This window comes from Oryx dammah, unplaced genomic scaffold (assembly GCF_014754425.2).
Source record: "Oryx dammah isolate SB20612 unplaced genomic scaffold, SCBI_Odam_1.1 HiC_scaffold_2, whole genome shotgun sequence".
NCBI lineage: Eukaryota > Metazoa > Chordata > Mammalia > Artiodactyla > Bovidae > Oryx > Oryx dammah.
Window position 1 is genome coordinate 49761490 of NW_024070186.1, and position 15921 is coordinate 49777410.

Here is a 15921-nt window from a genome sequence, read left to right on the forward strand (position 1 = left end):
TCTGTCTTCCAATGCAGAGGGCACAGGTTGGATCCCTAGTCAGGGAATTAAGATCCCATGTGACTTGCAGTGTGGCAAAAGAAAAAAAAAAAAAAAAAAAAAGGCTTGTGTTAATAAAGCTAAAAAAAAAAAGAGAGACTTGGAGAGGTCTCCCCCAACCCCAGTGTGAGGACACAGTAATAAAGTGACCTGCTGCAAACCTGGGAAAGTTTTCACCAGACACCAAATCTACTAGCACCCTGATCTTGGACTTCCCAACTTCCAGAACTTTGAGGAACATACTTCTGTTGTTTAAGCTATTCAGTCTGTGGTATTTTGTTGTAGCAGTCTGAGCTGACTGAGAAAACTTTTAAATAAGGAATAAAGTCCAACCATATTTTTCAAAAATTGAATTGTATCAACTTTTCGGTTGGCATGTATTAGGTCAGAACAACTCAAAACTTTTAGTTATTTGTATGTATTTTTTAGTATGATATTTAAATTATGAGTATAAATTATGACATCAATGTAACATCAGAGACAATACACTCAAGTAACCTTTTTCTAGAAGCAACAGGAACTAATGCTTACTCCGTGCTTACTAAGTACCAAGCATGTTTCTACAAGTGTTTATACCACAAATGCACAGAATCCTCTCAAAAACCCTGTGAGGAGGCACCATTGCCTTCCTCTTTTTATGGATGAGGAAATAAAGCAAGAGACCATAGAGGCTTACTCAGTAAGTAATAGACGCTGGGATCTGAGCCCAGACGGCCTGGTTCTGGCCTGTGCTTGCAACCCGTATCCTTTGCTTCTCATAATCAGGTCACAGGTTTCCCTGGTGGCTAAGTGGTAAAGAATCTGTCTGCAATGCAGAAGCCACAGGAGACTTCTGGGTTCGATCCCTCGGTCAATCCCCTGGAGAAGGAAATGGCAACCCACTCCAGTATTCTTGCCTGGGAAATCCCATGGACAAAGGAATCTGGTGGGCTGCAGTCCATGGGGTCACAAAAGAGCTGGACACGACTTAGCAACTAAATAATAATTCGGGTCACAGTAAGTCATCATAACCATGCAAACAGCATTCAAGTTACTTACGCTTCTCTCTCCCTCACTACACTGTGAGAGATGCAAGTACAGGAAAGGTCATGTCACTCATGTATTTGTGTACTTAGGCCCTGGCACTTAAAAATGGTAGAAAAAGGCAAATTTTCATGACTTCCCACATTTCTCATTTTTAACCTATGAATAAATAAGAAAGTCTTTTTAAAAATCAAATCATTTCTAATCACACGGAAAAATTTTTAAATGTATATGTTCTCTTGGCTCAAAACAATTATACCTGCTCAGAATGGGAGAACACTGGTAAAAGTCACCAAGGCTCTTCCTAGTTTTGGCTTCCTGGCTTACAACAAAGGTCTATTTCTTGCTTGAGGAACAGGCTCACTGCTGTGGGGCTCTGCTCTGCTGTTCTCTTCCAGAACCCAGGCTGATAGAGCATCAGCTGTCACAGGCTCTGGGTGGATGATTTAAGTAATTGACATATCTATGGTCTGGGATTCTGTGGTCCATCAGGAGCAATGTGCCACGGAAGTATTACCAGTGAACTGGAAATGGGGTTATTCCCACTGCAGATGTCATAGATACAAGCTACGAGAGACCCAGTCATCTCAACAGCAATCATCTCAATGGCTGGTTCGTGCACACACTACTCAACAGGAGCCAGTCAGGGGTCCAGCAGGGCGCCTCAACAACCCCGCATCAGCTCTCAGTAACCCCTGAACCAGAGCAGCGCCACTTCTGAATGTTTCACCAATGTAGCTTCCAGGTGAGACTTCCTTTCACAAAACGGTCCTCCAGCTAAAGAAAACATGGAACTCATCTAAGCCCCTCCCTCCAGTTTTTATGTCACAAAACCATCTTTTAGATTTCCCAACTTGCTTGAAAACAAAACACTCCTATAAATGCACAGACAAGACCCCCTCCTAAAAATGAAGCTCATGCCAAAGGTTAAAGCACACAGCAAGAATGGACTTCTGCAGAATAAAGATGGCAGCCTAACTCCAGGCTGCTTAACCAGGAATTTACATGATTGGAGTAAATTGGATCTGAGTCCTCTGGAGGCTCCAGGCTGGAGGTCTCAGTTAAAAAAGGCAGGAAGAACTTCAGAATTCTGCACTCAGAATTCTACCCCAGGGCCTCTGTTGCGTAGCAGCAGCCACAGAACCATTATCAGAAATGCTCAAACCCCGGTGTGTAGGCTGGGAGAGATGCACTCCCAGCAGTTGGGATCGCCGCCTTCAGCAAGCAGCAGGCAGCTTCACCCTGACGACTTCCAGCAATGGCAACAGGCCGGACCGACTGCTGAAAACAGCCATCCTCATGAGAACACACTTCAACTCAGCAAAGACGGTGTCCTCTTTAGAAAATGGAGTGAAAACACTTCCACCTGGCAAAGCAGGGGAGAAAGCCTGTCCCCTAAAGCCACCCCCCAAAATAACAAAACATGTCCCAAATGTGCAGGAAAATCCTGTTAACAGAGACACACAGGTAAGGAGCTCATTATGAATACACCTGGTTTTAAATAAAAACATATCTTCCCATGCACAGGTGGGAGAACACTCATTCCTGGAGTCGTTCCTGGAGGGAGAAAGATTAGGGGGTGTGGGGGTGCTCCTGAATCTGTGAAAACTCCTGGGTTAGTTGCCCCTGCTTTACCCCCACTCAACTTTACTTCAAGAACTGGGTCTGGGAGCAAAACCAACTAATGCCCAAACAGCCAATATAATAACAATCAAGTGAGATGATGCTTTAAAAAGTAATCTGTAAGTAAATAATACCACAAAGAAGACACATTTGCACTGTACAAATGCAGATTTATTGTTCTTCCCTTTATCCACAGCAGGAAAAAGGCTGGAAATTGTTAGGAAACCAGCTTATATACAAAGCACCTCTGAAATTACGATTTTCTTTGGAAAACAACTTACAAAAAATAATAAACACTTTAAAAAGTCAAGACCTTTAAGTATTTTACACTTCTGAATGTTAAAACTCCATGTGTTTCCTGAAATATACAATTAAAAAAAAAACTCATAAAGTGACACTGATTTGAATTCCACTGGATCCCTGATCATTAATAATATCAATACGTTCTTCCCTATAAAATGAATTTGTTCTTCACAGGCAAAGCATTAAAGTATGTTTCTCTGATTAATTCATTAAGATTGAATTTACTCTCCAGCTACTGTCTACAGGAGACTAATGGTAATTTATAGTTTCTTCAAATAAGTTAACAAAACATATCCAAAATGTTAATCACCACACGCATGATTCTGGGAGAGCGACAATATCTATACATATTAAAAAACAAAGATTTCACCCAGTAACAAGAGCCAATATGGCCCATGATTCCTTGGGGCAAGTCCTCTTCGAGAAGAGATGACAATGTTCCTTGGTCCTGACTAAGGCTATTTCTAAGTGGCATTCCCGCACTGCCCGCCCCCCACAACCCTCCCAGAAGTAAACAATCCAGGGTCAAGGTCAAGAAATGCAGTGTTTGGTGATTTCAGAAGGTTGATGAAATCTGCAGGGACTCTGACGATGGACCCAGGTGAAATTCCCCAGTGAGATGAGGCCACCACCTGCGAGTGTTTGCACCAACATGGATGGGGAGAGGACTATAATCCTTTCTAATGACCCTAGGACCAGGTAACATGATTGATTTAATGGTTTAACAGACCACCAGCCAGACTAGTTAGTAATAAGACATGGAAATCACACCTCACATAAAAAGACATACTGGACCCCGCAGCACGTGCATATCTGTGTGGGAGCTGAAAGAATAGGAACCTCTCTTCCTCATTAATGACACGAGAAAAAAAAGCTAAGTGAAATTGGTGCAATTTAAGTACTCCACCACCTAATTGCTAAAAAAAAAAATGTTCCAAATGCTTGATATGAATTTCATAGTCCACAGACTCCAGTAGGAAAATTACCACATTTCTCGCCTGACTGCTGTTGAGTCATGTTAGGCACCCTTTATAAGTGTATGTGTTTGGGTGGGGAAGCCGGGTGGGATGGTGAGAGTGGGAGGTATCAAAAAAAAAAATTCTTGATATTATAGAGGTTTTTTTTTCTTCCTCAAGGTTTCCAAATATTTCACATTCCCTTTGCCCCTGAATAATGTGAGCTGCAAGTGGTCTTCCACAGGCTGTGTAGCTCTAGGTCCCGAAGTCTGTGCCTTATTACCACAGAGACAGTCTTTAAAGGCAGAAGTTCCTGAGGCTTCCTTTTCCAGCTCATCTTTCAAACCTCAGGTTTCCTGTAAGAAGCCTAACAAGGGAGAGAAACAAATTCAGGGATTCATTGTTGTGGGGAAAAAGCACTTGCGTTTAAAGAAAGTCACTTGTCCGTTTCAAAAAGGAACTGCTGGAATGGCTGGGTTTTCCTGAGATGAAGATAAACCAGTGCAATTTTTTAAGGCTGCAGTTATACGACACTAAAATGCCCTGATAAAGACACAAAAGTCAGCCAATCACCCAGATATTTTGACTACAGGAGGGCAGAAAACACTGGAAAATTTCTGGCTTTTTGTTCGTTTGTAACTTACTGAAGATTTTTCTCCTATTCAATGACAACTTGGACTAATAAGCTTTTATGATCCATTTCACTGCCAAAAAATGTCACAAATCCTTATTCAGCTTTATGTGGTGGCAAGTTAAGCGTCTAGCAAAGTCAAGAGCAGATAAAAACAAAATGACATTCTACAGGGTCTGTGAGATGTCAGATTTCCAAGCCTTCCTTTGATGGAAGAGGCTATGATTGTTTCCTTATCACAGCAGAGGCCAGTACCACAATAGGCAGAAGTGCCTATATGCAAATAAGGAGATTTCCACATGTGGGCCTCAGTGATTTACATAATTTCAACATATTCAAGAAAAAGAAATTTGATATTGAAACTGGCTATTCTATTGCCTTGCAGCTCTTGCATCCAAACTGGTGGGGGCGTTCACAAAGTTCGCCCTCCACACCTGACATCATCCTTAGCGGTCACTCCAGACTTTAGCTTTTCATATAAGCTTTTGGGGTGGCTGACACCCTTTTACATTCTTTAAGGAACAAAAAGTCCGAATAAAATTCCAAATGTAAACCTCTCTCTGACTTGCTTCTGAGAAGTAACACAGCATTTGTTAATCATGGTAACAATACATATTAATAAAAATCCAAGTTGTGAATTGGTTTGACCTTGGGTCTAACAATATGCTAAGTCAAGCCACAAAAAAAAAAAAGAAGTGCTTCAAAACAAAGGAAGGAACCCTGTGGTTTTCTGGACTGAGACCAGAAACAACTCGCTTTAGCTCTCTGTTCCCATCTTTGCTGCTGGAGGCTCACTAGTGCCACCAAGTGGAGCACTGCGTCAACACCACAGAAAGTCTGGAAGGCTCAAGACTTCCAGTTAGGTCTCCCGTTAAGGACATTATCAATGGACATGAGTGTGAGCAGACTCCAGGAGACAGTGAAAGACAGGGAAGTCTGGCATGCAGCGGCTCATGGGGTCTGCAAGAGTCAGACATGACTGAGCAACTGAACAACAACAAAGGACATTATCTACTCCTGCCCGAGTCTCACTGCCTGAACCTAGAGCTTTTACATGCATTATCTCTTTTCATTCTCACAAGAGACCTAGGACACTGGGAGTTTCGCATCCATTTGGCAGATGAGAATATAGAGGCTTCAGGTAAGGAATTTGCTTAGTCATAGATATATTGCACAACACAGGGAATATAGCCAATATTTTATAACCGTAAATAGAATATAACCTAAAAAAATTGTGAAACACTACTTTGTACACCTGTACCTTACTGTATATCACATATAGGTCAATTAAAAAGAAAAGCAAATCTGCTTGGTCACAACCTAGCCAGCACTTGAGATGGTATTCAAATGCTTCCTCTGATGCCACACGTGAATCACCTTTACTTAGATTATGCCCACGTGCTTACTGTGGAGCATTTGCACAACCTTCTGAACCTGAGCTTAGACGTGACTAACACATTCTAGAGGATAAATTTGCTATTTGCAAAGACACAGCTTGACCCCAAGTAAATGACTAAGATATTCTGCTTACCTCTCAGCACATCTTGGACTTCAACTGAATCAACATTTTTCAAGCAGTTACATAAATTCTGAGCTGTGGCATTATTCTGCTCCTTTTCTTGCCACTTCTTCAGCATCTTAAACTTACTGATCGTAACATTGTCTTCCTTCTCCCGGATAGCATCGATTTCGCTAATATTCAGCTTCAGGTTGGCAATGGCAATCTTTAACCACTCCTTCCCCAGCTTCTCAGCAAGGTTAAACAACTGAGTGTCTGTTAACAGGGTTTTAGTCTTCACCCCATCTAAAAGCACATGAAGAATTCAGTAGTTCCTCTCAACACTTCATTTACAGTCATCGACAATGAAAATGTATTCTCTTTATATAAAAAAGGATACCAGGATTTGAAACTTTAACTGCTTTTAAAATAAATTTAAGTGCCAAAAAAATCCCTGCTTTCCAAGCTATTAGAAGAACTGAAGGGAATGATCACACACAAGGTTGAACTGGGGTATAATGCTCACAAGGATAATTCAGTGATTCAGGGAATGAAACTGTTTTACAAAGCTGCACAAATTAGGCTGGAGGGGGAAAAAATCAGGCATCAAAAATAATTTATGTGGCTCAAAAAGAAAAATATACATTTCCCCTTGCCCATCTCTGCATCTTCACATACAAAGTGCTACCTTTAGTGGTCACTAAAGAGTGCAGCAAGAGATATGAACTGCAGTCTCCATTCTGCCATCTCCTGGCATTAGGGGGAAGAGCATATTCCACAGAAAACTCAGGGCACAGTGTCTGTAATATCAATATCTGTTGTTCACTAAGAAACCGTGTCATCATTCTGGAAGGGATTATGTTTCCAATACAAACCAGTGCCCCAATACAAAATACCAGCCCCAGCTGGGTTTTCTATGTTCACACTTTCCAGATGGTTGTGCTATGATGCATCAAAGCTCACCAGGTGTAGAGTCTCATTAAGGATCCTCCAGGCCTTAGAAACCCTGGAGGTGCCATGAGAAGAGGGTGAGAGGAAGAATCCTTCCTGCCCCTCCTCCAGAACCATAACACTTTGTTCATCTAGAGCCAGTAGTCTAATGAAGGGAACCTAACATTTATATTGAACCCTAACTCCCTTAACTCAAGAATGGTTTCTAAAGGATGGCCACTGCTCCCTAGTGGTCTTCTAACACATGTGGCTTGTGTTCCTCTCTCAAACTGCTACAAGAGAAACTACACAGGGAATCCATCCCCATCAAAGATGCAAGTTCTCAGGATCATCCCCAAACCTACTGTGTCAGATTCTGTATCTAAATTTTAACAAGATCTCAAAGTGACTCAGAGTTGAGGTGACTATATTTTAAAAAGCAATATAGTGATATGCTGAGCCTCAAACTATCAGGATAGTGACTCAGTATCTTTAAAAATGTTGTGAAAATACCTAAACAGAAGTAAATCATTATTATTTGCTACCACATTGTCAACTCTAAAAAGGCTGGAAATCCTTAATTTTCTAGGTAGTATTTGATCATTTTATTCTATGTCTAGCTACTTGTTCTTGGAGCTAATTTTAAATAGCCAAATAACTGCAAAAAAGGAAAAAATTTTCCTATGTGTCCCATTCAGTTATAAGTGAATAATTTTTGAGGATCTAATATACAATATGATGACTACAGTTAATAATAAATACTATGCTGTACTCTTGAGATTTGCTAAAAGAAGGTCTTACAAGTTCTACCACCAAAAAAAAAAAGGTGGCTGTGTGAGGTGATAGATGTGCTAATTAATCTGATTGGTAAATATTTCACAATGTATGCATACTTCAAAGCATCCCATTGTGTACTTATATACAATTTTTATTTGTCAACTTTATCTCAATAAAAATGAAAGAAATATGTATCCCAATTTGGTTAGGTTTTAAAAATAATTCCAGAGCCTCATTTATTTTGATGTTCATTTAATAGAAATAATAAACAATTCTCTAGTGACAAACAGTGAAATCAGACATACACCATCCTCTTCAACTCCAAGCGAATAACATCTCATTTTAGTCTACAGAGTTTATCTGCTTTTAGATTCACACCTTCTTACAATAATAAAAGGTATTTTGATGAAAGGGTTCATCTACATGAGGCCCCCAAAGCCTTAAGATCTTGTCTTGTGTAATTTGAGTCTGGGTTTTCTAACTTCAATTTGCAAATTCTGGTTGGACTTGAATTTTGAGGTACATACTCCATCTTCTGGCTCCTTGGAGTACTGTTGTTAAGTGCTTAAATCTCTACTGTATTTTCACAGCTATCAAGCCTTGGTCTCTGCCATCTAAATGGAAGAAATTAACTTGACCTTTATCTCTAACAACTGAGCTGGTGGCTCCCTCCCCGCAAATATAGTTAATAACTGAGAAGTCAGTGAACGCACACATGCCCATTCACTAGTCACTCCTTCAGTGAACGCTCAATATCTCCTATATCAGAGGCTGCAGGCTCAGTGCTATAGGAAATGCACAGATGGACAGGCCACGGCCACTGACCCTACAGGCTGCAAGACCTTCCCTAGACCCCCAATTCTACTTTCACCAAGTGCAGGGGAGGAATGGGCAGTCAAGGTGGAAAAGCAGGCTGGGGCAGACCACCTAGGCCCTTTATCCCAGCCTGAGAAGCCTGGACACAGGGGGAAGGTAGCTGGGAGAGCAGGCACACCTAGGATATGGCTCCAGGAACACTGACCCAAGAAGAACATGTGTCAGATAAACGTCCTGGGGGAGACCAGAGGAAGTGACTGATAGCCACAGAGGACATTTTTACAAACCTGAACTGTCAATCTGCTTCATTCTTTTATCATAGACCGTCTCATCAGGCAAGCTGCTACTCATTTTTCGTCGCCTGTTACCTTTAAAAAAACAACAACAAATTGGCTTTCCCTTATCGTTTTATTATCCAGCCATCTTCAAGCTGGACTTTTAAAAAATCATTTTAAAATCATTCTGACAGAACAAATTAAAAAAGGATTCAAAGCTCATTCAGATGATTAAGAGTTATGGAACACTTAACAGATCCTGAACGTTACTGGATTTGCAAAGCAGAATTAAAATTCTAGTGGATAGAAGGAAGAGACGGGTTTAATGTCCACTTACAAGCACTTACCACTTGTGCTGCTTTTTGAAATGTTCTGGTTCTGATGATGCTGAACCCAGTCACCTGTTAAGGTACAATAAGCAGCAGTTGGAAAAGTGGTATGAAATTGGAATTAAAGCATCGATGTGTGAAAGCACGTGAAGCTCTAGGGTTTTGGTAATCTCTCTCAAATTTACATGTGGGTTTTAACTTGGTATGTATGCAAATACCCTGAGCTTGAACTCCTTCCAGCATGTCTGATGGGACCAGTGTTTCCCACATTTCAGTCATCTGCATACTGCTGACATGGTATCTGCCACACCCAGAGGTCAGGTGAAATGTCATTCCTTCCACATTTCTCTAAATCTAAAACTACTGTAAATAGAACATTGGCATCATGTGCCATACGGAGAAGGAAGCCTTAAACATTTTTTAAAAATAAATAACATCTTTAAATTTTAAGTGTATTTATATGTACCCCACTCCACTATTCTTGACTGGAGAATTCCATGGACAGAGGAGTCTGGTGGGCTACAGTCCATGGGGTCGCAAAAAGTCAGACATGGCTAAGCGACTAACACACACACACAAATACACACACGTAAAACAATCTCATCTATGTATTATCATTATGTATACTTGGTGGGTTCTTTGCAGAAACTTCATTATGATTTGACATCACCTGCCCCATGAGTTCAGCCCTGCTCTAACAGATGCCTACATGTTGGGCAGGCCTTCCACAGGTCGCTTGAGTGAAGACGTTTTATGAGTGATGGGCAATTTCTGTTCATCGTTAGGATAGGCCTCCCCAAAATAATAGAAACCAGAACCATCTTATGAGAGAGAATATTATCAAGTAAGTTTTAAAAAGAGTCTTAAAAGGTGGTCTTTAAAACTGCAAAGAGACTTAGTCTGGAAGAACATCTGTTATTCAGGTTGCTACATATTAAATATCTTTATTACTGAGGCATTTGCTATGATTAAAAGGTAACATCTTTCAGGTTCACTTATTTGAGCAAATTAAATAATACAATCCCCAATACAAAATCCCAAAACTAGGACTCCTCTGGGGTAACTGTAGTTTGGATAAAAGGGCCTGTTTCAAACTGGCTAATTTAAGGGTATAATATTGAGAACAGGAATCACACCTATACAAAAGCTTCCACCTTAAACTAGGACAGAATCCCAAATGGATTAGATTGGGTTTTGTTTCTGGAGTAGAAAGCCTCAATAGCAAATATGGGCTCTGTGCACCTGCTGAGTGTGGGGATTTGACGGTGGGAGCCTGAGAACCAGAGCCGGCACATCTGTCCCAAGAACTGGGGCCTCTACTTCTCTTAATCTAATTTTTTGATGTTATGATGATGGGACAGACACTCTATTTGCTTTCCACCAGAGTCACTCCCCCTAACCCTCCCCAACCCCCCACCTGCCAAACAGAGTTTTAATTCAAGATGCAAGATACTCACACTCTCTCAGTTTTGCCTTCCATACAATTTCCTCAGAATCCATTTCAACCAAGAGTAATTTAAACTCCACTGGTTGCTCCAGATACACTTCAATATAACTTTTCAATTTTAAAAGTGAACCATCCACAAATTCAATTTCCTTTAAAAAAAAAAAAAGGTGGTTTTCTTAAATTTACAAGTTGCATTAATGAACCACATAAAATGTCAGATAAGGAATAAAGGCAATGAGAAGGGTTAGTGCTTCAGTGGACACCCACTGAAATTATGACTTTGTAAATCCATTCTTTAACCACACCTCTTCTCACTCTCCTGCTTTCAGCCCCTCCTTACTCTTACTCAGAACTGTTTTCCACCTCATTGAAGCTTCTAGTCCCATGGCCCTTGTTTTCCAAGTTCAGCCCTTTCCTGACTTCCAATTTTCATGTTCCCCAAATGGAACCTGTGCTCAGCCATCAGCCACCCTCTCCCAGGCGCTTTAAGCTCCTCACCACCTTTCTCTTAGATCATTCTCGATCTGTCCACCTGATTTCACATTTACAGAACTATGTGCGGCGTTGTGTCCACCTCCCCTCACTGAACACCAGCTTCCCCCAACAAATCCTTTTATCCCTATTTTATGCATAAAGGATCCCAGAGAAGTGAATGAATTTGCCCAAGTCCACATCTTAGTGGTGGAACTGGAACTGGAATCCACGCCTGTGACTCCAAAGTCTGAGCTCTTAGCCACTATTCAGATTGTCTCCTGGCTTCCCTGCCTCTGCTTCTCTCCAGACTGGCTAGCAAGAAATACATCTCTAAAAAAACATCAGTGAACTGCTCTGGGTGTCACCATAACAAACTAATGCTCTTAATGCTCTTAATCTGTTCCTCTTCCTTTCTGTTCCAAGTCACCAGTATTATCCTCCTAACCTTCCAAGAGTCAGTCACCAAGGTCTACAAAGCTGAGACAGCGCCTCCCCTACCCCCACTCTCCTAAATCCCTCCAGGTTCATTTCCCCCGAACTCTCCTGCAGCTCAGCCCAGTTGCAGGGTCTCATGTCCTCCTTAGGCACCTGGGGCCACCTCTCCCAGGACAGCCTGGGAAAGCTTGTCTCTCCCAGGGAATCCCTCACCCTTCAAACCCAGAGCCAACATCACCCATGAAAAAGCCTTCCTGGAAACCCACTGCACTTGGTACTCGTCTCTAAAGGAACACCATGTTATGGTAAAATTATTTCTCTACATGAATGGGGCATTTCCCTCACTACCCTGGCATCTTCGAGGGAAAAGGCTGTGACTTACTTATTTTTTAATTCCTAGCTCTTATCAGGCTGGCTGGTAATAGGCACATCTGATGTCAGTTAAGCAAATCATTAATGGTATAAAACTAATAAGAGCACCTTATGCTTACACAGAGTTTTACAACTCTCAGGAGTGCCCCAAACCATTACTTTATATGATCCTTACAGCAATCTTGGGCGATTATCCCCATTTTATAGGCCAGAAATTTGGTTAAAAGGGAGCCCACAGTTAGTGACAGACTATGGTAACGATGTGACTGACTATGCACTGGAATGCAGACTATTTAAAGCCCTCTAGCTATCAACATCTTTAGTAAGAAACAACTCCTGGGATCCCTCGGTCTCTTTCTGGGAACATCCACCCATTCAATATGGATTCTTCCCTCTCCTAGTGGCTCTTAACCTTGGCAGCACACTATAGTCACCTTGGGAGCTTTAACAAGTCCAATGCCTGGGCCATTCCCAGACCAATTAAGTCAGCATCTCTGGAGGTGGGACCCAGGCCACCGAATTTTTTTTTAAAGCTCCCCAGGGAAATTCATTATGCTGCACAGGCCACTCAAAAGCACACCCTTTTTATTTAGTTCCACTGCCCAAACAAGGCTGCAGTTTGATTCTCGTGATTCTCTTGATGTACCACCTGCTGGGGCCTGATCGGTATGGAAGGGACGAAAATCAACGTCTCAGATACCAGTGGGGAGATGGTAGCTTCAGGAGCCAAGGCAGTCAGGGCCATGGGTGAGCTCGGCTCACATGTGTGGCCTGCGCAGAGTGCCCACTTGCTTTGCACACTGGTTTTCTCAGCCGTGTTACTGTATGGCTCAAATGGTTCAAAGCATGTGCAGAGACGCTTTGAAACTGAAAAGGAAGGAAGACTGTCCTGATCAACCTGACTGCTTCTACTGGGCACAAGGCCCTGATAATACCAATATAATAAAACAATGCAACATGGACCATTGCCATTAGCTCTCTTGCCTCCCACTTTTAATTTAATGGAATCGAAACATGTTTTCAACTTTTCATAAAGTGTAAAACAGACAAAGGAGGTAGACAAAAGGAATTTCCACACAGATGTCCAGACTAGATAAGCTATGGCATACACCCAGAGCACATAATGAAAATAAACTTTAAAAATAACTAAGTCATTTCCGACAAGCCAAAATCACTTACAAGTGTCGTGGTGTGTACATTGAATGCTTCAAATCTAACAGTTTATTCCCATCACTATTTTTCAAATGCCTTCCAGTAGGAAAAGCCCAATATCCTTTGTTAGCAACTTTTTTCCACTAACCTTTAATGCTTTGCATGACTTAGACTTTAACTTAAGTTTTGTATTCCTTTGAAGCTAAAATTATTTGAATAACTTAATTTAAAATGCAAGACAACTGAAAACCTTTTCAAAGGGAAAGAGAAATGAAGAGTCTATTTTTTTGATGACTGCAGATGAACCCTGAAATTCAACAGCATCTTTGGAATAAACTGCAAGTTCAACAAAACAACTGCTTTCTTAGACACTGGGAAATAAAAAAGGAGAACAAAATGCATTATTTTAAAATATCTTCAAAATACTGTATCTAAGAAATCTACACGCTCCCCCCACTGCTACTCCAAGTTGATTTTTTACAGTGTTTACCTCTGGGGTGATCTCAGCTTCTGGCTCACTGATCAGCCTGTACTTCTTCCCATTCTGCAGCAACTTCTGGCAAACCGGAGGCTTGTCGATTTTCATGAATTTCTTACAGGAGTGCTTTACAGACTTGGAAATATCCTAAAGGTGGAAATAGGTCTGGGTTTTGAAATCCATCACCAACAACTGTGAGAGTCGAAGTCAAGAACTGGGCAGTGTGTGTGCCAGTTGTATTATTTTCATGTCCTCCTACAGAAATGATGGCTAGGGAGGATGTCCCACAGTGATCACAAGGGGAAAATGGCCCAGAAGTTGAGGCACCTTTGTTCTACGCATCTGTCACATAGCCAAACATCTTCCCACAAAAGCACTACAGCCAAAAGTGTCACTTATACCCTGTGTGGCACCACCAATTTGCTTCTGAAGGGTCTGAGAACATTACATGAGCACTTGCATATGGGTACTAATTCCATGCCCATCACGTGAACAGTGAGCACCTCTTTTACTGGAAGTGGTTCCAGCTGACTCAAAGTTTGCCTCTGCCCCAAAGTTTGCCTCTGCCCCACACTTGGTATGTTCCCATTCTTGCTGTCACAACTCTTTCCTGACGTGGCCCTAGAGGGGACCCCGATTTTACATGTATTGTTCCAATGCCCCCTAAGAGGTGAATGTAATCTATGGCCCAAGGTCCCTTGGTAAAGTAGCTGTATGGCTGAATATGAAATTTAGGTTTCTTGAGACAGAGTTCAAGGAAATCTGTTCCTACACAGGAAAAAAAAAAAAAATCAACTGGAGAAGGCGTAAAAATAAAACACCAGCCAGGAAGGATATCCTGCCTTCCCCATGCCACGCTCTCCATTGTCCTGATGGCAGCCTTCTCCACATCTGCTGATGTAATCAGCTCCTGACCCCAGCTTCCCAGGAAGTCTGGATAATGCTCTTTCAGTTAACTGAATTTACTTTTAAAATATAAGGTTCATTAAATAATAGTGCTTTTTCCAAATCTATGCTAATTCTACATTATATGTATGTGTGTTCAGTCTCTCAGTCATATCCAACTCTTCGTGACCCCATGGGCTATAGTCCACCAGGCTCCTCTGTCCATGGGATTTTCTAAGCAAGAATAATGGAGTGGGTTGCCATTTCCTCCTCCAAGAATTATACTTTAGGTGCAGTTATTTTTATACCACTTTGAAGGCTACTTTCCCAACTAAAAGTATTATCCTTAGTGAGATACAGGAAGCATATTTTGCTTTCTTAGGAGGAAAACAAAAAAATCTATTACTTAATGTTTTTACACTTTAATACATATTGCTAGCTATAATCTGTATAACATTTTTAAAGCATGCAAATACTACAAACTAAAACCACTGGGAGTGGGTAGCTTGACATAAATTCTGTAACTCAAATTATAATTCACAAAGTAGTATACTTTACAATAGCTGTGTGGATCACAATAAACTGTGGAAAATTCTGAAGGAGATGGGAATACCAGACCACCTGACCTGCCTCTTGGGAAATCTGTATGCAGGTCAGGAAGCAACAGTTAGAACTGGATATGGAACAGACTGGTTCCAAATAGGAAAAGGAGAACGTCAAGGCTGTATATTGTCACCCTGCTTATTTAACTTATATGCAGAGTACATCATGAGAAATGCTGGGCTGGAGGAAGCACAAGCTGGAATCAAGACTGCCAAGAGAAATATCAATAACCTCAGATATGCAGATGACACCATCCTTATGGCAGAAAGTGAAGAACTAAAGAGCCTCTTGATGAAAGTGAAAGAGGAGAGTGAAAAAGTTGGCTTCAGCTCAACATTCAGAAAACTAAGATCATGGCATCACTTCATGGCAAACAGATGGGGAAACAGTGGAAACAGTGGCTGACTTTATTTTTCTGGGCTCCAAAATCACTGCAGATGGTGACTGCAGCCATGAAATTAAAAGACGCTTACTCCTTGGAAGGAAATTTAGGACCAATCTAGACAGCATATTAAAAAGCAGAGACAATACTTTGTCAGCAAAGGTCCATCTAGTCGAGGCTATGGTTTTTCCAGTAGTCATGTATGGATGTGAGAGTTGGACTATAAAGAAGGCTGAGCGCCGAAGAATTGATGCTTTTGAACTGTGGTGTTGGAGAAGACTCTTTCCCTTGGACTGCAAGGAGATCCAACCAGTCCATCCTAAAGGAGATCAGTCCTAAGTGTTCACTGGAAGAACTGATGTTGAAGCTGAAACTCCAATACTTTGGCAACCTGATGCGAAGAGCTAACTCATTTGAAAAGACCCTGATGCTGAGAAAGATTGAGGGCAGGAGCAGAAGGGGATGACAGAGGATGAGATGGTTGAATGGCATC

The 15921-nt window shown here is 41.4% G+C and overlaps 1 protein-coding gene across 1 annotated transcript in view; it reads right to left on the reverse strand.

Moving 5' to 3' along the window:
- Nucleotides 1-2834: 2834 nt before the first annotated feature.
- Nucleotides 2835-15921, reverse strand: part of LOC120881593 — a 114642-nt gene continuing 101555 nt past the window's right edge. Inside the window, exons 17-22 of the mRNA XM_040265308.1 lie at nucleotides 13571-13705; nucleotides 10658-10796; nucleotides 9219-9272; nucleotides 8884-8964; nucleotides 6107-6379; nucleotides 2835-4311 (exon numbers count right to left, since the gene is read on the reverse strand). Coding sequence (XP_040121242.1) covers nucleotides 4292-4311; nucleotides 6107-6379; nucleotides 8884-8964; nucleotides 9219-9272; nucleotides 10658-10796; nucleotides 13571-13705 — 702 coding nt within the window. The 3' untranslated portion in view covers nucleotides 2835-4291. The remainder of the gene's footprint in view (nucleotides 4312-6106; nucleotides 6380-8883; nucleotides 8965-9218; nucleotides 9273-10657; nucleotides 10797-13570; nucleotides 13706-15921) is intronic.